Here is a 21,620-nt window from a genome sequence, read left to right as displayed (position 1 = left end):
GTGCTGCTAATTCCTCAGGAATGCCAAAGGGAACGTCACTCTAGACAGCTTTCTCCAGATCTTGCAGTTGTGTGGTTTTAAGGTGATGCAAATAAGTCTGACCAAAATGCAACTATGTTAAAATGAATAATCACCAGATTGACTTTTAATAGTGACTGCCTTCACTGAGAAGTAGGCGTATAACCAAAGTAGCTACTCAGCACACACTGAAGTATGGTTCCCATAAACCAGGTTAGCCAGGTAATTTTAAAACTTATACCTTGTCTTTTTTTTTTTCCTGTGCATACTAACGTGAAAAGAACTTGTAAAAAATGAAGAAAAAAAATCATATTTGCTAAGAAGAAAAATTTATGTGAAAGTCGGATGATTTTCAATATCAGAAACAGCAGATAACAAATGATGCGTTTGGAGGCGCTACCAATAATACTCTTAGCAATGTGCAATTCCGTCCCCCACTGCTGGGGAGCTTCCCCTGGGAGCCGCGGCCATGGGGCCGCCCTCCTCTGTCCCCCACTCGTGGGGAGGCATCCCGGGTCACCAGCTCTGGGCTTTAAAGGCTGCTCCCTCTAGTGGCCTAATTTAATGAACTTGCCTGAAAGCTTTATCAAACTTAAAATTTCTCTCTGGCCTAACGCAGAGAAATGATAAAATCTGGTTGGTGAATCCGGAGATCACTTATATCGTTGCAGTATCTGCTGAGAACTGGTTTTGAGGTGAAAGCCCGATCCTTGGAGACCAACATTCATGTTGAGAAAAATCACGTGTTCAGACCCCTTTGCAATAATTTGTGGCCACTTCTAGCCATGCTCTGGCTAGAAAGCCACTCTCTGCAGAAATACTGGGAGCTGCTTTTCCACTAAAGTGCATCAGGAGGCAGCCAGTGTCTTGCTCTAGGAGAAGCTGTTCCATGCTCTCATAAGCTGAGAAACAAGGATCTCCAGAGCTGTCAGACAGATCCAGGGTGAACTATTCCATCACATTTTAAATCAAATGGTGATAACAAGTGCTACCTTTCTTTTCTTGCCATCCTTTTCTTGTGCCCCCAAAAAGCTGCCTAAACTTTCTTTCAGAGTGTAATATATAAGGGGGCTTATGAGAAAAGTGGAAAAAGACTTTTCAACATGGCCTTTTCTGACAGGACAAAGGGCAACAGTTTTATACTGTGGATTGGACATAAGACATTTATACATTGGACATAAGACGTTTTTTGATTATGAGGGTCATGAGGCACTGAAAAAAGTTGCTCAGAGAAGCTGTGGATGGCTCATCCCTGGAAGTATTCAAGGCCAGGCTGGATGGGGCTTTGAGCAACCTGATCTACTGAAATATGTCCCTACCCATAGCAGGGATGTTGGACTCAATTATCTTTGAAGGTCTCTTTCCAGCCAAATAATTCTGTGATTCTGAATCAGGTCTAACTACGAAGTAAGACCTACAAAAGGAAGGATGTATGAACACCACTGGGAATTTCTCAGGCCCTCAGTACTTGTTCCAGCCTCTGTGTCCCACCACTTGAATCATAAAGTTATGCCAGCCTGTGATGAAGGACATGGAGAAATCCACAGCTCTTGCCAACCAGTGGGACTTCTCTTGGGTATATGATTTGCATGCTCCTTTTTTAGCTTTCCAGGGATTTTTACTCAGGGATGAGAAACCCAGGGCATCTTACAAGGCCGTATTTGCTTCACTGGTATTGGGTTCCCTCTTGCTAGCATCCTGGTGCAGTTTTCATTGTGGTCACTGCACACCAGCATGGTGCTGTCCCTGCACACAGGATGCGGGCTGTGCCAGGAGAGAACTTGTACAAATCCTGACCTCAGGCAAGCTCTTCTCTGGGCTGGTGCAATCTGGGGACAGTAGAATCAAGGTCTTGTGTGTAGAAACCAATGCCTGTCTCAAGAATAAAAGTAATTTGGTGGTGTTTGATGCATCTGTAGTAGCATGCTGCAAAGAGAGTCTGTGTACTGAGCTTGCTTCTGTGGGACCTCTTCTCTTGGCATCGCTTTAGTCTGTGTTATTGCAAAGAAGCTATAAAAGTCAAGAGCATTTACTTGTTCCAAGTTTTAAACAAATATTGCATCCAAGGGGCTGGAGCTTAGAAGATTTTGCTTACATGGTGCACTTCAGTTTCCTGCACTTAAACACCACTTTTTACCTGCAAAGTAATAGCAGCAGCTCTCCAGATGGCAAGCCTGCATGCTTAGCAAATATCACATTTAATTTATTACAGTGTGCTGCATTCCAGCAATTACTAGTAGCTGCCAATAGCAACATGTATCTGACCTAAAGAAACATCAGAGTTTTGTGTTCTGTTTGGAGTTATGTTGTGCTTTACTCCCACTTTGGTAGCACCTAATTTCAGACATATGGAAACAGTAATTTCACTTGAAACAGTGGTTTCAAATATGCAGTCATCCAAAATGTCCACGTCTGAAGGGTATTATTCATTACTCTTAAAGGTATTACTCGTCTTCTTTAAAGCACAACTACGAATTCTGTGGGTGCCACTGTGTTTCTTTTTTAACTTTTTAGATTTTTTTTTTAAACTGTGATGTAACAACTGGAACATGTGTCACACTGTCTGTGTACTGCTTTCTCACACTTCAGACATTTCAACGCCACATGTGCATTTCTGGGCACGGCGTTAAGGGCTTGCAGGACTTTGCAGGATGGTGGGGTCTCTCTGCATGGTGCTGGCAGGTCACTCACTGCTGTCTATCCCTTTGGATGAGCAGTTTTTTTCAGGTGAGGCCTCAGGTGGTGGTGACGCACCCCAAAATATCACTGGAGGTTGGCGAAGACACAACGGCTTGTTGGGCTGGTGGTTTCTGGTTTTACCCTCTGTAAAGAACAGGCAGTGCTGATCCACCTGCATTTCTGCTGACTGTTATGGTGCCTGCAAGCCCCAATTCAAGGCAGCAGTGGGCAGAACCCCACAGTACTCAGGGGCTTAGGGCCTTTTTTCAATATATCACCCATCTTAATTTGGGTCAAAGGTGTATCTGCTTCACTTTCTATTAAAGAGAAAGATCAGACTTTTTGCATTCTGCCCTCATCATCATGAGTCATTCCTTAGATGCCTTATGACAAAAATCCTCTCTCATCAGAATTTGCCATGATGTTGATCTTGAGGAGATTTATGATAGTGTAGAAAACAAGCTGCCAATCCTCTAGGTTCATTTCAAAGACCCAGACCTCAGAAATGCTGAAATGGCTCTGGCAGATGCCTTTCATCCTGTAGCAGTGTGGCTCTGGGCTTGCCTATGCAGTGGTGGGATTGGGGTGCTGGGGAGCTCTGGGAGAGCGATACTTTTGGAAGGCTGCAGTCACCTCAGCTGGGTGCCACCTCAGTAATGGGAACCATACGAGGTAATTTATGTCACATGCCATGTGTGGCACTTGGATGGTCTATTGATGGGTAGAATCACCTCATCAGGGACTTGGTAGGTCCCTGCTCTTCTTTGCTACTTGTCCCTAATGCTGCAAGTTCACCAGACTTGGTTATCTCTGATGTGGATGCGGCTCCAGCCTGAGGCAGGCAAGAGATGGAGGATCAACAGCCCAGCAGTGGGATTAAGAAAAAAAGGACAAATCTGGACAGAACTGCCAAGCAAAGAGGTTGAGGGCTGTACTGACGTCAGGAACACTGCACTAACATGCCCTGGGTTTGGTCTAAGTGGTTTTCTTGGTGGAAATAAGCCTGAGTTCACAGGTCAGCATGTGCCCAGACACCTCAGGGGCTCTGCTGAGCTGAGCCCCATGCCAGGGCAGCCTGGCTGCAGTCTGACCTCATGCAAGGAAGAACCATTGTTTCAACAACCAGCAAAGGAATCACTGATTTCTCTGCAGGTATACAGAAGCCAAACAAACCAACTGAGCCTCTCCTCAGTAGGGAACAGGAAAGAAGGCAGATGGTGGGTGCCCACCTCCTGCCCTGGCACCCCAACTTTGGTACAGCCAACCTGGGTTCCCAGCAAGCTTCAAGTATCTGCCTCTTTGAGGAGCTGGATTTGCAACATTGTGAAGGGGACACATTCCCATGTCAGGGAATCATTTCGGATCAGCTGCATGCAGAGAGGTCGTTATAGACTTCCCCTATGCTTGATACAGTGAATTAATAGTTTCACAACAGCACTTTGTTAAGCATAGGCAGAAATCCTCTAATTGTTAGCCTTGTATCACCAGTGTTTTAAGAGAAAGGCTATGGCCAAGTTTTAGCCTGAATCATACAAAAATGCTACAAATGCTGAGTATTTTCGCTGTTTTTCAGGGTGTAACCCTTCAGCCACATTATTGCAAGGGAAATCAAAACTGGATCCACCAGCCAAACATAATCTGATCTAAGTAAACAAGATGCAGAAATAAACTCTTTCAGCTTCATGCTCAGACAGGAATACTAATTTTACTAGTATGCATAAAAGGCTATCTTCTCTCCCATAGTTCAGATTAATATTTCCTTTTCAACGCACTAATCTTAAAATTATCCTTGTCTAGGGATCACAGTTGAGGGCTCATCTGCAAGGGGCCCTTAGCAGATGTTAATTCTTTAACTGTGAGTGAGAGTGACTGTCCACTCTGCAATGCAATTATCTCATTCACTTTACATTCCCATCTGTGGTCAATTCAGATTAGCTCGCCTGAGTGTCCCCATTTAGACAAGCTCCAGGATAAAAGGGCTTACTGAAGCAGAGTCTCCTTGACAAGATTTTAGTAAATTAGTAACTTATTTTAGTGTTCATCTATTCAGAATACTGCTAATAAATCACTTGGAGACCTCAGCTATTGTTGCTGTCTGCTATTTATAGAAGACTTTGACTATATTCCAGCAACAAATTCTAACACGCTTTTAACTTTTGAAACATCACATTACCACTGTTTTGCTGTGGGATGCGTGTCTTACCGAGCATTTTATTGATCTCGTGTCTTCCGCAGCGGAAAAAACCTTCCTATGTTTTGCCTTTTTCTGTTATTGCATGCAGCCTGCCTCTCTTCCTTGAGGATTTGAACACCAGACCTACTGGTTTTACCTGAAATTATCTGTGTAAAGCAGAAGTAAACTGTGTATTTCTACTCAGAAGTCTGACCATGACAGTGAGTGGTTGTAACACTCGCTGCTGAAACTAATAGGAGTTAAAAACGGTGAGTAACTTTTACTTTTGAGTCCTGATTTTGGGTTGTAGGAACTTCTGCCTGGTTGGGTTTTTTTACCTTTTAGGCCCAAATAAGCTTGGTTTTCAAGCTTATCATTGTTGTCCTTAACTAAAGCTACATTTTAATTGTGCTGAGGTCCTTCAAGGATCTTGTGGGTAACAAGAGATTTGAGTTCAGTCACTTGCAGGACTCCACAAAGAACCTGGGCAAATATGCGAGAGTAACCTCAAAACAGCCTGGGATGTCAACCCATTAGAGGGCTGCAAACATCTTTTTTAATTGTCCTGTGCCACTGACATCTGCACAGAGAGAAAACAAAGAGGAAAACTGATGAGAATAAAAGAGGGATCCTGGCAGGTGTTCAGCAATGCTCAGGACATGTGAAGACATACCTAGGGAATTATGTTTTCAAGTCCCATCTCTGCACTTTGTAGAAGTGCACGTTGTAGGAAAAAGACCTCTTTAACAGCATCTTCCTGATCATCCTATCCTTGGAAAAACACAAATTGCTGGGCTCTGTTCAGAAATGCCATGTGCAAAGGAGAGTCTGTTCAGCTAGGCATGGTTGGGGTGATGGCCAAATCCTGTCCAGCTCTTTGCATTGTATCACTAAATCTAGCAAGACATGGGGACTGCTGTTTCATAAGCACAAGAATAATGATTTCTAGGGAAATTTAATGAGATGAAGTAAATGAGACTAGGATGGAGTCAATATAATTATATAAGAGCCTAGAAATCAGTTGTGGTAGCTGGAAGTAGCAGCACACCAGCAGGACACCATCTCACACCAGCCACCTTGCTGATGACTGTGGTGAAGTGCATCCCTTGCTTTGGTCCTCAAGCTTTCCTTCCTGCAGGGAAGCCCATCTCCCCAAACACAGTGGGAGGTTTCCAAGCTGGTGCAAGTTTCCAACAGTGGAGGAGAGAAGATTTGCCCTTTAAATAATGGGGCAGCAAAAAGTAAATCAGGGGAAAAGGAGAAACTTTAGCTTTGTTTTCACCTGGTTGTGACAAATCCCTCCCCCTCTCCCACAAGCCATCCTAGACAAGTGACATGTCCCCTTATGAGGCCTCCTGAATGCTCAGCACCTCTGAAGGACAAGGGCATGTGAAGAGCAAGATGCTTCTCCAATCTGCTCCATGATCCTCTGCATGATTTCTCCCATTACAAGTAGCCCATAGGCTTTTCTTCCTGGATTTCCCAGTGCTTTGGCACTTGGGGGTTGGCCCTCTGCTTGGCCAGATCTTGAAATGCAGCCACCTTTGGGATGGAGCATAGCCAGTGTTTAACAGTGCAGATCAGCACTCCCCTGTTTGGAAAAACAAGTTTCTAACAACTGCTTCTGGATCGACCTCCAATTATGGCTAAAACAAATTATTCTTTGGAGGGAGCTTGACCAGTGTGTGAAAGGGGGGGATATTGTAGGCTGCCAACAGCAGGAGGGAATGGGTCCCAGGGCTCCAGGAGACCCTTTCCAAACTTCTTATGTAGGATGTGAAGAGCACTGTACCCACATGAAACAAGAGGAGTTTGGGTAGGCAGAATTTAATTCTCTAAATTGGCATCTGGCCTTGTTAGTGGGAGTATTGCTTCCCTTGAGAAAAGTGCCACAGGATTTTAACAGTTCCTCCGGAGCCTCTCTTCAGGCACTGCACCCCACTGCTTCATTTCACAGTTCATTTTTGGCATGAAGAGAAGGCCAGCTCACTTATCCAGCTCCCAGCTCTCTGGCTAGAAAGTAGGACTGCCATGTTTCTCATTGGGATTCCTGGATACAGCTGGTTACATGGGAAGTGTGTAACCTAAAGCAATGCATTGACGTGTCTCAGAAGTTTTGGATCAAAAGCTCATTTGAGATTAATTGCCATGCAACAGTGGGTGTCATTGTGAGATACCCAGTCTAACAACATTCAAAATCCTACACAAATGGTGAAGTTCTCTAATTCTTCATGGGAAGAAAAGAAGTTAATGTCCAGAACACAGTTTACTCAATGCATATACTACAAGTCTTTTACCACCAGTCTCTCTGCAGCATCCCTCATTCCAGTAATCAAAATCTATAGCTATGGGTTGAAAGAGGGGTGCTGTTTCTTGTCACCTTTTGACAGTTTGTAGTTACATATAATTCCAACAGGTGTTCTTTTTCCTGGAATTTAGCGTATTTCATGGTAGCTGGGTAGTTCAAGCAGACAGTCCTATAGACACAAAGCCTTTTCACTATAAACAAGAACAGTTGAAAAATGTTCATGGAATTGTGTTACTCTTAGGCTGAAAGAAAATCCCCTTGATCCTTAGTACCATTGCAGTTACTGAAACACTAACCTGCTGCCTTTCAGGCTTTTGCAGTGTTGTGTTGTGCTCAGAAGCTGTTAAAGAGGTTATTCTGCAGCTCTGGGGAGCGAGCCAGCTTTTCTTACAGCCCTGCCAATGAAGAAGCAAGTCCAGTCCTTTGTCTGGCTCTTTGGAGGTAGCTCCAGGCTTTTTTTGGTCCTCCATGTGCACAACAGGTACTGCCAGCCGGCCAAGGCTGAGAACATAAATCTTTTATGGGGATAGGGAAAGGAGGGAAATTGCTGGAGAGATGAGTATTTAAATACCATCTTTCTTCCTGGTGGGTCAAAGGACTTCATATCATCAGCTGAGATGTGATGGTTCATTTTCCTGACTGGGCTAGCACAGCTTTGGAAATGGTGATTCTAAAGATAAGAAAAAGGCAATAATTGTTTTCCTTGATAGTCCATAGCCAATGATACCATGCATCTGGAGGGTTCTGTGAGCCAAGAAACTGTTTCTATCTGTTCAATGACCGAAAGTAGTGATTAAGCAAAATGGAGCCATTGTGGAATAAATTATGAATTATTGGAGAAGCACTATTAACTGGAGATGAAGAAATCCAAGAGGTTTGAGCTGTAGCAAGATTTTCCTGATAAGAACAACACTTTTGTGATCATTGACTGCATGAAGACAGGAATGACCTAGCAGTGTTTCATTTTCATCTAATGAAATTCTGTAGTTGAATGTTGAAGAAAAGCTGAGAAGATGGCTCTCATCTGGCTGATTATTGTCAGAGATTCCAAGGATCCTGGAGAAATTCCAAGTGTCTTCCCTAGCTCTCCTTGTGCCTTTTCCAGTCCCTCACTGGTCAGCTGCTGCATGTGAGTTGGAACTCTTCCTGGATAGCTTCTCACTTTTGAGAATGGCAGAAGAATGCTTTGAGATTCCCAAGAGACAGAAGTTACCTTGGTATAAATTAATTTGGGAGGGCTGATTGTTTGAAATAGTTGGATTTTCCTCCTGAAGTATTTGTAAGATAGCATAACTTTTGGATGGTGAGGCAAGGGATTATTTGCCTTGATTTATGTTCTGTAAAAGACTGCAGAAGGACTGGAGGCATGGGCCAAATGCTGTTTTATGTCAGATTATATGAAGGAGCCTTGTTAAGGCTGCTGCAGGAGTGCAATTTCTCCAGCATCTCAAGGAGCTCAGGGACGGCTGGTGGTGGTACGCAGTGGGTTTCTGTCATGGTTGCTTGGGGATGTTGATCGAGTGCCAAACGCCATGGCCTGCAAGATTCCAATACTCACTGTGATCTTAGTGTCTTTGATGGTCTCCTCTCTGCAGTGGCAAGGCAGGTTTTCCAGTTTCTATTGCTGTTTCACCTCATCCAGGTGATACTGAAGTGCATGGTGATGCACACCATGGGGGCGGTCAGACCTCTCCACAAGCAAAAGAGGCTCTTCTGCCCTGGTCTGACAGGCAGAAAAACAAAGCATTTAGAGGAGTTGGTGGGTAATACCTGCCCAGCTTAGACTGATGAATTTTCCACACCATGTGATTTATTTGTAGCATCTGCCAAAAGCAGATCTGTCTTTTTTTAGCCTAGAGTCATTGCAATGAACATAGCACAGAGATGCACATTGTTTTCTCTCCTAAAATCTTGTTCTCAGTGTGGTAATACATGAAACAAGTCTGTTTTGTCGGTAGGAGGTACCAGCCTTCTTCACAGGGGGTAGTAGTCCAACAGGCTTAAATTTGTGAAGCAATGAGATTGTTTTCTTAAAACTTTCAGGAGCTTAACATTTATGGTGTATCTCCAAAAAGTGGTTGAAGTTAGACAGTGGTTTCAGAGGTTTTTAGTGTGAACTGATGGAGTGCAATGGCACAGGGTCCATTTCTGTAGCAAAATATTCCTCTGCAGACACAGCTGTCCCCTCCAGGAAGAGCCTGGCAGACTTTGACCACATTGATGCAGAAAATCCCAGAAACTAAAATACTGACCAGCAGGGTAAATGCTAGCATAGAGTTGCACCCTCAGTACTGAAAATGGGAGACAAAAGAAGCTACCTGCAGAGTATGTGTCTCTCTCAGAAGGTGTATGAGGGCAGGGAATCTGCTGGCTGTTGCCAGCACTAGGTCTGGTGGTCAGACCATGCATCTGACAGCAGGTGTGCCTGAGCTGCTCCTGCTGAGGGAGCCCTGTTAAACCAGGCAGCTCCTGTGTCTGAGGCTTCCCACTGTAAAAAAAAAAAAGATCCCCAAAGGCGAGTAGGACTGTCCATGTTCCCCAAAGGTACCAAATTTGATTCATTGCTGCAGTTTGAGTCTTGCTGCATGGCACAGCAAACCTTGAAAGTCAAGCCATCCTCATATGAACAGTAAGGCAGTCTCACATCAGTCTTCCCTGCACATGTTGTGGTGTGAGAAGCTTAAGTACTCTTTTCTGGGAAGGCACAGGGGAACAAGCGCAGTCTTAGCTTCAAGGTTCCTCTGCAGCACTGAAGGTGACTAAGCAGGGGTGTGGGAAAGAGGTGTGAGAACACTCTCTTTGAAGGGGGAGCACCTGACTGGTATTGCATTTCTGCAATTTCTGCTTTTGTGGTTATGATGAGCTTATTGCTTCTAGTACATTTCTCAGGTGGAATTTGAAAGCAGGTTGACTGTGGCAGGTTGACAGTTGGCACACATTGCATCATTATTAATATTTTTAGTTACACATTTCTACAAATGAAATTGCTCCCTGTGAGTTTTCCTTAATGTTTACCAAGAGAATTGATTACTTGTAACTTTTACATCTAGTGAGCAGGAAAGCTTAATTGCCACAATAAAATTTCCCTACTAAGCTTCTCTGAACAAGACCAGCCAAGGCTGAAAGCAGTTGCCACCTTTGGGTGGTGCCTTCAGGAGAGTTCCTGGGCTGTTGCACGGGCTGGGCTGGCTGTGGAGGGAGGTGCAGGGGTGCAGGCAGGCAGTGGCTGGGGGATGCCAGAGGCATAGCATGCAGTGGGTAGAGCATGGACTATCTCAGCTTGTGCCATCGTTTGAAATGAAAGCCGAGGCCTGTGAGCACAAGCAGATGTGAGGCAATGCTGGGCACACAGCTGGGAATCCCAGGGCCAGGATGTCAGAGATAAGGGCTCGCTTTCACCTCAGCCCCAGCACCAGGCAAGCAGTGCCTAACCTCAGCTGCTTGTTGTGCTTGAGGGAAATTTTTCAGGAGGCAAAGGGCTGAGGTCCTGGATGTGCTGGCAGAGCTCCACCACTGCATTTACTGCCTACATTTTCAGAGCCTTGTCCAGGCACTAAATAAATCAGATCACTTCCAGTGACGTGGAGATTCCACAGGGCCCCAGAATACAAGCCAATTAAGCACATTTATTTAGTGCCTACATACCAAGAGTCACTGCAGACTCCTAATGCAAACCTTTTCTGTTAAACACTTACTTAGACATCATACGCCCTTTTGTAAAGTGGTGCACATCCCTCATTGCTTTTGCTGTCTATCTAGATAAGACAACAAACTTTGCATTCTTTTTATTCATACTATTTTTTCATTTGTTCCTGTAAAATGCATTGAAAGGGATAAATCTACCAGCAAAAATCAAATAAATCAGTACTGAATTTATCTAATGCCCCTAAGCTAATTACATGAATCACTAATGTGTCGTTGTTGTAGAGTAATTATAGATATATTTTCATGCATCTAGGTCAGACAATGCAGTGTAGAGTTCATCAGTCTCTTTTGGAAAGAAACCACACATCACTTCATGCAATGTTACCACCCTGGTTTTCATTTACAACCAAGTAAAAATGTGGTTGTTTTTAATATTTGTTTATTGCTTTTATTTCTGCCGTATTCCTGTTTCTTGGCTTGTTCCCATGTGTATATGCTTCCTGAGGCTTCTATCCATTTGTTCTCTCTGTTTGTAATTTATTGATGTTGCCATTTCATGAACCATCTCCGGCTGCCTTTCTGGCTGAGGCCAGGCTCTCAGTTGGAGGTTGGAGCATGGCACCTCTGACCAGGTGCAGGGACCCAGGGAACAGGCACATGCACAGCAGCTGCAAGACCCTGTGCAAAGCCTCTGTAATTGAGCCTGTTTCTGAAGGTCTGTGAGGAAGAAACTTTTTGTGGATCACCCAGGTCTCTTCAATGTCCCAGGCTTTCGTATCCCAAAGGGTCCTATTCCATTACTCTGGACACTTGCATCTTGACAAAGGTCCAGGACCTTGCAGCTGCATTCAGTGGAGGTGTGTCTCTGACTCACTGAGAAAGCTTTGCTCCTGGCAAGTCTTTCTTTGGTTTTGTTGACTTCCTCAGGCAACTTTGACTTCACAGCCTATTTTGTTGCTGTCAGAATCATCCATTAGCATTTTCCTTCCCACTGTGGAGATATATATAAAAATGTCCTTTTACTGCCTCTCACACATAAACATATTAGGGTACTTCTTGCAAAGGGACTTTATGTATTTATATATCAAGGTCATTGCAGTGCAAGTGGTTACTTGAGTGCACCACGTCCATGGCTGCTGCTTTATTTATATACAGGGCTACATTTCTGCATCTGCGGAAGGGTCAGGAGCTCAGCCTTCTTCTGCCGCTAGAACTTGTGAAATAATCAGCAGAGCAAGAGTTGCTCATGACAACCCATGAGGAAATTAAAACCCTGTGGGAATTTATTAGAAGCTGTCTATGTAATGATGTGACCAAACTGCAGAGAGCTGCAGTGGTCTGGCTGAAGAGCAGAGTATTTTTACTCCATGGCATGTGCAAGGTACTGTGGGACAGCTTATCCACTCCTGCTCCCTTGGAGTGGAATGGGCTTCCTGTGGGAGTGGAGTGGGCTCCCTCCTGCCACCAAATGCATCACACTAAGAGGGTCAAGTGAAGCCAACCCTCTTGAGGCACAGCAGTGGCGTTCCTCACTCACGAAGACTGCAGCTCCTATTTGGCTGTGTAGAGAGACCACCACCATGCCAAAAAAAAAACCTCTGTGCAACTTTTAAATCACTCCTCAATTGATGTTGCTTCATGCAAAGGTTGCTTTTATAGCACAAGGGATCCATAAGCATCATTCCACATATCACAGAAGGAATATTACCTCAAGGACTAGATATTTTGTTTCTTAGCTGTTCTATTTGCCTCTTGGTGTGTGACATGAGTTATTGCTAGATATTTAATTTTAAATGGAAGCTGAGATAAAGATTCAGTTCCTAAGACTGTATTTAAGAAATATCCCAAATATCATAGGACTTTTTTTTTTGTGAGCTAGCAGCACTGGGAATGAAAACATCTTTCTGATAGGATATAATATGGATGTAAAGCACAGAAATGCTGGGGTGCTTCAATGTATTACTTCTGACTTGTTTTACAAAATATAACATTTTAATTAGTGCATACATTTCAGAGCTGCTGGTGTAAAGATCAGGGCCTCCCACACTTTGCTATCATATGTAGGGCTAACTACTGCATAAGTCTGCCTAATGTTGTAATGCCAGGTTTTGATGTTTTGCTAGAAGGCCTCGTACACAGAGATGGACCTGAGTGGGAGACAGAAGTCTGGTCACCCTGGGGTGCTTACTGGTGAGGCTTGCTGCCTGCAGAGTGGCTGGGGACCGCTGCCCAACAGAGTCCTGGCTGGACAGTGGCACTAGGGAGACAATGGGCTTGTAAAACCACATCGTCAGATGCACACACATGTTGACAAAGCGCTCTTTTCTATTTTTTTCCTACACCCTTCCTCTACATTGCTAAAACTAAACAATATTTTGGTTGAGGAGATCTCTGCTGTAGCTGGGAGTTGCCAGCAGAATCAGAGGTGTGAAAACCCTCTGGTCAGGTCTGCTGTGCAAACCATGGTTCATTAGTAGAGAGGATGCTGTGCCCATGCTATTGGTGGGACAACTGCATGGAAAAGCCCAAGAAGAGGTAAAAGCAGGAAATCTGGCACTGCCTATGTGTGTATGTGTGGCTGGGCTGCTGGAAAGCACAGGGGTGCAAAGCCACGATAGCTGTGTAAGACCAGTGTGGCCCCAGTCACATGCAGACACCTGAGACCAGATGGGATAAATTAGTCATGTTAACGACTGAACAGGAAAATCTTGCTGGGAAACACATCCTTATCCTTATTATGCAGTGTCTGAGGGCTTGTACAATCCCAGCTGAATCTGCTGTGTCAGAGCAGAAAATTGCTATTTGTATGATGCCCTACATATTATAATGACCAGTTAGTATTTCGTTACAGCAGGGCTGCCGGGGTCTGGGATGGAGGGATGGAGATGTTTACTGTCCTGGCAGCACTGAGACCAGGTTCACTCTGTTACACAGCTGCAGGGCACAGTGTAGCTCCCCAGGCCGGGCCTGCTGGGCACAGCCAGAGCGATACAGGACAGCCAGGGGGGGAGCAGCTGAGAGCCCGCAGCCCCTGGGAATTACAGATAGAGTTCATGTTTAGCATCACTGTTTTCATGTAGCCATAAAAAGAAATGTTTGTAGCATTTTAGGGTCTGAGCAGGAATACTGGCTCCATTGAAATCAGCAGCATAACTCCCCCTGAATTCCACACAGACAAGATTTAACTCTGTCAGTGCAGAGGCACTCGGGGTTATTGATTTCCTTGCTGCGATTGTCTTTACTAGAACCACAAACATCAGTCACATGAATTAAACAGGGACAGATAAACAAGGAAAACTGAAAGCATGAGAGGATAGTCTGCAGGTCCATCTAGCATAAATTGTTCCCATTTATATAGTGTCTTCCCTGCTCTCATCTGAATTAGGACAAACAAAGAATTCTCTGAGATGCCATTTATGTAATATCAAGAAACCCAAAATGCTAGTTTTTACTGAAAATTCTTCACCCAGCATTTTCTATCAACTCCACTAAAAGGACATCAATGTCTTCAGTTTGGATTTTTCCCAAGGAATTTTCTTTCCATATCTGAAAGCATCTTGTGTTCACAAAACCATTAGCCAGTAAATGTGATCAGAATGTCATTGATCTAAATTTGGGTAAATAACAAGTCTTGGGTAGAGGTGCAAGACTTGATAGTTGGGGTTCACTTGGCTTTCTATTGATATCTGGTTTGTATTTTTATTTTAAGAAAGAAGAAAAACTCTGTATATCCATGAAAGAGAGGGGGGAAAAGACCTCTTTTGAAGTGTCTTACTGTTTATTAATACCCCTCACTGGACTCAACACTTCTGCACAAGGAGCATGCTCACCAGCCTTGTCCTCTGACCACCTTTCCCAGTTAACCTTCTCCCTTACCTGTGTCTTTCTGGCAGAAGATGCTCAGACACCTTTGGGAGGGAGTGTTTGCAGGAGGGCAGTGCAGAACTGCAGCCACGATGAACGGCCAGCTCCAGCACGGCCGAGCCCCGCTGTCACCAGCATGCTGGTGGCAGCTGCGCTTGGCAGGCTGGCGGGGCGCGCAAAAGCACGCTGCCGCCGTCCAGCTCCAAAACAAGGGCTAAATCTCCTTCCAGGCTGACACAAAGCTTCCTCTGGCTGCATTCGGGCAGCCCTGGAGAAAAGCCAGGTCCCAGCCAGGAGCAGTGCCAGCAGTGGTGGGGCTGATGGAGGCAGCAGCTGGTAGGCAAAGCCTGTGGGCAGGCCAGCTGGCAGCACTGTGGTCATTATTTCCAGGATTTGTGGATCCTGGTCAAATAAAAGGGAAGCCTTCATCAGCTGAAGTGTATCAGCAGCTTTCTATGGAAGGAGTGGATTTAGGGGCAGCAGGCTGTGATCCCTGATAGCGACAGCAGCAAGTTGGTGCCCTGCCTCTCACCGGGCAGGAAACAGTGATCACCTCCTTGCTGCCTGCAAGAGGCTGGCCAGCATTTTGGGTGGCATGGATGGTTTCAGTGGGGCAGCACTGTAGTTTGAGGAGGTTTTAATTCACTGCTGGGAGTAGTGCAGGGAGCCATTAGCTGCAGCACACCCTCAAGCACTCAAGTGATTTGATCAAATGTTGTTTATAATTATCATAGTTCATCAAGCTGTCAGTGACTGTTCAGTGACTGCTCAGTGAAAAACTACTTAACTATTCAGAAAATGTCACTGTAAGTTGAATGTACCAATAGCTAATCTATGTCATAGATGTGTTGTTTAATATCAGTGGTAGTCATATAAAGTATATGCTGTTTCTGATCCCTCATTGTAGGCAGCTAAACCAAAAATTTTAAAATAAGCCTTTTCCATTTGAAAACAATTTTTCAAGAAAATTGGTTATTTTTATCTAGTGCTCTCAATATTCAGCTTGAGCCAATATTTACCTATTCAATCAGACTGAAGTTAAAATAAAGAATGAATGATAAGTATTTATTTAAACTTTGGAAGCCCCCTCTCTTTCCTTTCTTTCTTATCTTGGTTTTCTTGATTATCAGCTTGCTGTCACTAATTGCCACATCTAATCACTTTTCCACTAGGAAGCAGCCTGGGACTGATAGGAACCAAATATTTGGAAATATGAGCTATACTTGTTAAAAAAATACACCCATTCTGGGAGAGGGGACATTAATGAAGAGTGCCCACCTGTGCATCACCTGGCAAGGCGCTAGTCTCTGTGCCGGGCCACACCACATTGCAGGGGCACCCACCTCTGATTTGAGCTAATGGCAAAATGTAACTTGACACCCATAAGGTCCTTATTTCTTGTGGAGAGGAATGTAAGGAGGGGGGGGTCACCCTGTGCACACTGATTTGGAGGTGGATTTGCTGTTCCCACCCCTTGTAGAGGGGGAAGAACATCATGAGAGCCTGGTGCATGCTCCCAGAGGATGCTGTCGTTGCCGTTTCACCCCGTGGCCCACCCTGGGGCTGGCTGACATCCTCCTTTCTGCTTCACCTGCTGTGTTTCTCTGCCCAGGTGATCTTCCGAGCCCTGTCACCGCCTTACGCCGAGGAGGACCCGTACAGCGCGGAGGCCCAGGCGCAGCTGAAGATCACCAACCTGCGGGTGCGGCTGCTGGGGCGGCAGGGCTGCCCCTGCCTCCCGGCCAGCCCGGCCCCGCAGCCCCCGCCATCCCTGCACTACGCCATCTACGACTTCATCGTGAAGGGCAGCTGCTTCTGCAATGGCCACGCTGACCACTGCATCCCTGTCGCTGGATTCAGGCCCACCAAGGCGGCTGGGGTTTTCCATGTGGTATGTACATGCACCCAACGATGTCTGCACTGCAGGAAAGCAGAATTTTGAAAACAGTAAGGGACTGTGTAGAGTATGGTGTAGGTCCAAGTATGCAATATTTGATGTGTGATGCCCTGGACTCCAAGCACAGTGAGCAGAAATGGTCTTTACAAAGGGGGTGGTCTCCATGTGAGGCTGAACTTCCTTTGTGTCTTGGTGTGGGACTCTCATCCTTCAAAGGTGCTCCACAGTAATTGATTTATTTCAGGTAAATCTTTAAAAATAATTAAATTGCTGACACCCATCTTTCCCCAAATGCTAACTTGCAATAACACAACATCTAAAGGATAAAAAATGCAGGGCATTTTGGTAACAAAGAAGGAGGAGAGCTTCTCTGAAGATACAAGGCATCATTGCTTCCGGAGGATCCAAGGATATTGGGTTGGATCTTGAACCAAGGGGATAGAGATGGTTTTGACTCTCACTCATGGGCTTTCTATTGCACTTTGCAGTATCTTTCTCTGGATAAAAACTCTGTTCTCTGGTTTAAAGGAGACTTGCATCACAAGAGCTCTGAGCTCAAATTCCTAAGGACTCAACAAGACCTAAACTCCAGGGAAGCAAGAGACACTAACCCATAGGGCAGGTGACGGGCACAGCAGTGGCCAACACGTTGGATGCCTGTGGCACGGCATGCCTACACCCAGCCAGTCCAGGGACACTTGCTGCTGCCAGCACATCTTATCCTTTCTGCTCATCTGGGCTGACTCTGAAAACTCTGGCTTTGCTGGAGGAGGAGCAGTAGGGAAAGACAACAGCCAAACACACTGTGCTGAATAATGTTAGACAGAGAAAGATCATAAAAAAAAAAAGAAGGCAGTTAGTCTAGGTAAGGAGTCCAGCTCTTTGGGGAGCTCTCATTTCACCTAAATTACAATCTCAGACATGAAGCAGACAGGATGTTTCCCTTCTAATAGAGCTAGCCTTGCAACATCTTGAAAATATACCAGTTTGAAAGCATGCAGCGCTGTGATTGATAAGATTGTTTCAAGTAGCACTGCTCTGCTTTCCGCAGATGTCCCCTGAATGAAAGTCTTTGAAAGGAGCTGTTTGCTCAGGATTATTTTGGTGGGATACAATTGCACGGGAGCGTGCCCTGGAGCACCACTGAGAGCTGTAATGGAGCCTGCAGCCAAATAGGCTTCCAGTACAGCCACAGGCTATGGCAACCATAGTGTGCAGGTAACAGGCAGGGCTGGGGGAAGGAAGCAAGTGCCAAAAATCGCACTGAAAACAGAACAAGAAATAGCAACAAACCCCTGTGCTGGCCCCAAGGGGGAAATTCAACTCTGGTTATAAATATTTATGTGGCAGGAGTCCCAAAGGTGACGTTTCTGCAGTGAGGCTGATTCATTTTGCTGTCTCATAATGTGTTTTACTAACACCTCATCCTGCATGTCCTGTGAGGGATGTTCCAGTGTAGGAATGACATAGCCCCATGGTTTGCAGGGAGGGTCAAGGTGTGGTAAGAGCTTTCCTCTCCCAATACCACCTTTTCCAACATAGAGCTGGGGCAGTTTTGGCTGAGCTTAGTCTGTGCAAGGCTCCTGTGGCATGAGGCTACTGCTGTTTGGGGACTGCAGTGGTACCCACCTCGTGCAACCCAGCCTGGGGTTTGCCAGTGCATTGCATCAAGATTGGAAGAGAGAATTATTTCCAAGGTGATAGGAAGGATTCATCACACACATGAATGAACAGAAAAGGGACAAAAGATTGCAATGTCCGTGGCTGCTTAAGTGGTAGAAGTCAAAAAACTTCTGAAAAGAGAGTAGGACTTCAGAGAGGGAGCATTTTTATACATTTGAGCGGAAAACTCACACAAAACATAATTCTGAAAATTATGACCAGTCATTCAAGAGGTAGGTGGAAACTTCAGTATAGTTTTTATGAACCTCTACCTGCCAAGGGTTTTATCAGAACCATCAGTGTAAAACAGGGCAACAAAAGCAGGGAAGCACAGTATCATTTCACAATACGATTATAAAATCTGGCTCTATTTTATGCTTGTTTAGACAAGACTACTCCTGAAGAATATGCTCTAAGTTAGAGAGTTAACATCAAAATTTAAGCATGTTTAAGATCATTTAATAAAAAAACCAAACAACTTTTCCAAAAAAAATCTATGTGCAAGTTCTCTTAACCCCCCACTTGTTCTTAGCCTACAGGCAAAATCGTAACCGCAGCCTTAGTTTCAGTCCCTGCTTGGCCAGCAGAAGACACAGATGTGATATATTTATTTTTCTCTTGGGCTGCTCTGGACAGTAAGCTGGGGTATCCCAGCAGCACTGGGCACAGCTGCCAGGTCTCAGTCAGATCTTACAGAGTGACCAGAAGCATTTCAGCCACCTCACCCAGAGATGATCTGACAAAAGAGCGTGGATATGTGAGAATGCTGGGGGATGCTGCTCTGGCAGGTTTGATACAGGATCCTGACCCAATGGGCCAGGATGGTCAGCTTGGGACAGGGGCCCAGCTTACTGCCACAGGATTCCTCCCATTGGATGTATTTTTTTCTTGAGATCTTGACAATTTTGGTGTTGAGAAGGTAACAGTTTTGAAGGTACATATTGTGAGTGGCTGAAGTGAGGCTACAAGTCCACTTGGCCGTGAGATAATACTTACCTGGGACACCCTCAGGCTGTGGGGTTGGGATGCAGACAGGGTGGCTTCATGAACAAAGAGGGGCTCCTTCTGCCCTGGCAGAAGCAGCTCTAGCTTAATTTTCTGGGGTGGGGAAACCTCTGTCTGCAATCTGTCTGAGTCAAGTCAAAGCAAAGTTCAACTTGACAGAGTCTGATAAGAGATTTTTTTCTGTGCCCTCACCACCGTAGAGCTGCAAAACTCTCCATGATGCTCCTCTCCTCCTGGCAATTCACCCACCTACCCTTTCTCCTAAAAGAGAATGGAATTTGTGTAGGAAAACTCTGGTTTTGTTTGAGTGTCAGAAATGCCATGTCAGCCTTTAGGTGAATTCTGAATATACAGGTGGAACTTCTGCTCTAGCAGAAGGCATATTTCCATGAGCTCCCTAGAGAAGACCTGGCTGCCTAGGATGGCAAGGGCTGCTCCTCATGGGTAGTATGATCCTGTCTATCCCTTGCTGGACATTTGTGTGCAACAGACAACTGTTAGGGTTGATACAGATACACTTTCTCTCTTTCCTACTTCTCCCAAATTTATTCAAAGGGTCGCTACTCAAATCTCATCAGCAAAAGCCCAATGCATACCCAGGAAAAGAGATCCATGTACAAACAGACCTCCTACCATACCATGCTAAGCAGCTGATCACTTCTTGAGCTGCATTACATGGCAAACCACAGTTATGAGCAAACAAATGAATTCACATATATAGGAGATCCCTCCTGATCTTCAGTGGCCATAAGAAAACTTTTTTTTTCTCTGATCTGTGGCACAGGAGCTTCTCACCCTTTGCCAGTACCTCTGCACATGGAGCCATTGCACTGCATGCTTGCATGCATGCTTGCATGCACTGCATGCCTCTTACCAGCTAAAACATCTCCGTGGCCTGCTTGCAGCTATGGCAAGTGGTAATGCAAGAAGAGAGGCAAGTGTTGTGTAAGCCTGGAGATAAGTAGGATCTTGCAATTTAGGACTCCAAAGTGGTAAAAGCAAACCCAGAGATACCTCACCTGGGTTCTGCAGCTCTGTCTCAAGGTGAGAGCTGGAGTTTATCCATCTCAGAGACTCCTTGGCCCTCCCTGAATGTGGATTCTTGCAGCTTAGCCAGCTGAGCTCTCCAAGCTTCTTCCATAGTTATGAAGGTCGGGATCCTGGGTGGACTAAGATGCTCTGCTAAAGCACTTCTGTGTAGTTAGGCAGGGTGAATATTCCTCCCCCCCCCACTTCCCATGTGGCCAACCCAGTGGCTGTTATAAATTGTTATCATGCAACTGACATCAAAAGATGTTCAAGGTCTTCCAGAGCAACGCTGACAGAAGCCTATTGTACAAGGAATTAAAAAAAAACCTACTGCACAGCCCCCCACACCCTGGACAACAAGCTTTGTATTCTTTCACAAGAACAAGATAGGATATGAGAATTTTCTCATGCATAAATTTGGTTGTCTGGTGCTTTGAGAAAAGAATACCTCTCCATGTGCTGACAGCCACCAGTAGGCATTGGTTCTAAAACTGGCACGGCAGTTCGAGCACAACACAGTTTAAAAGCTATGGTTAGAGACTCAGTGTGAATGCTGCCATTTTCCCTTAGGCTAGTATCATGCCCATTTTCCATGAAAGCTATTAAAAAAAAAAAAAAAAAGAGAGAGAGAAAAAAATTACAATTTTAGCAGTTCCAAAAAGGAAATTCTATTAAAAACAGTTGTCCCTCCCAGCTATTTAGACTGTTTATGGTAACAGGTCTTTGGGACATTGATTTTCTTTTGGTGTGCATTTGTGCTGGACTCCATATAGTGGGTGAATTCTTACAATATAAATCAATTCATAACAGGTGACTGAAAGCATTTTTCCCTCAGTGCAGCAGTCTTTGTCACTGCCTAACATTTTGGAACATGATAAATATGGGGAAAAGGATTTTACAGGATTCAACTAAAGAAAAAGGCCTATGTATGTGCAATCTGAAAGGAAGCGCTGGAAGGTTATAATTTGGCAACAAAAGGCTCTGGAAGGAAGCATGCCCTAGCAACTGTCTTTGTATAGAGAAATCAGTCGCTCGTTTATCTTACAGAAGGCAACTTTTGTAACACTGTTTGCATTGTGCCCTCTAATGACTGACGTTGTGACAGGGCTGTCAAGCTAAGAAGGGGAACAGTGTGAAAGTGAACTGGGATATAAAGACCCCATGACAAAATGAAAAATGTTATAGGAAGGCCTTGCTGCTTAAATGAGTCAGGAGCCATGTGAATGCTTAAAGGAGTGAGACATACTGGGAATTGTGTTTGTGTACTTAGTGATGCTCTATAATGACCCTAGTGGCTATGCCTTACAGCTAGCTCTAAGTTGAGGTGAATGAAAAGGGAA

General features: G+C 44.8%; 1 protein-coding gene across 2 annotated transcripts in view; it reads left to right on the top strand.

Annotated features, from left to right (window-relative positions):
* Nucleotides 1-21,620, top strand: part of NTN4 (netrin 4) — a 47,764-nt gene that overhangs the window by 4,407 nt on the left and 21,737 nt on the right. For both annotated transcript variants that reach the window (XM_053944076.1, XM_053944077.1), the window contains exon 3: nucleotides 16,300-16,578. In XM_053944076.1, coding sequence (XP_053800051.1) covers nucleotides 16,300-16,578 — 279 coding nt within the window. The remainder of the gene's footprint in view (nucleotides 1-16,299; nucleotides 16,579-21,620) is intronic.

Source organism: Vidua chalybeata, chromosome 5 (genome assembly GCF_026979565.1).
Source record: "Vidua chalybeata isolate OUT-0048 chromosome 5, bVidCha1 merged haplotype, whole genome shotgun sequence".
NCBI lineage: Eukaryota > Metazoa > Chordata > Aves > Passeriformes > Viduidae > Vidua > Vidua chalybeata.
Note: the sequence above shows the minus strand (reverse complement) of the source record. Positions and strands in the feature narration are given on the sequence as shown.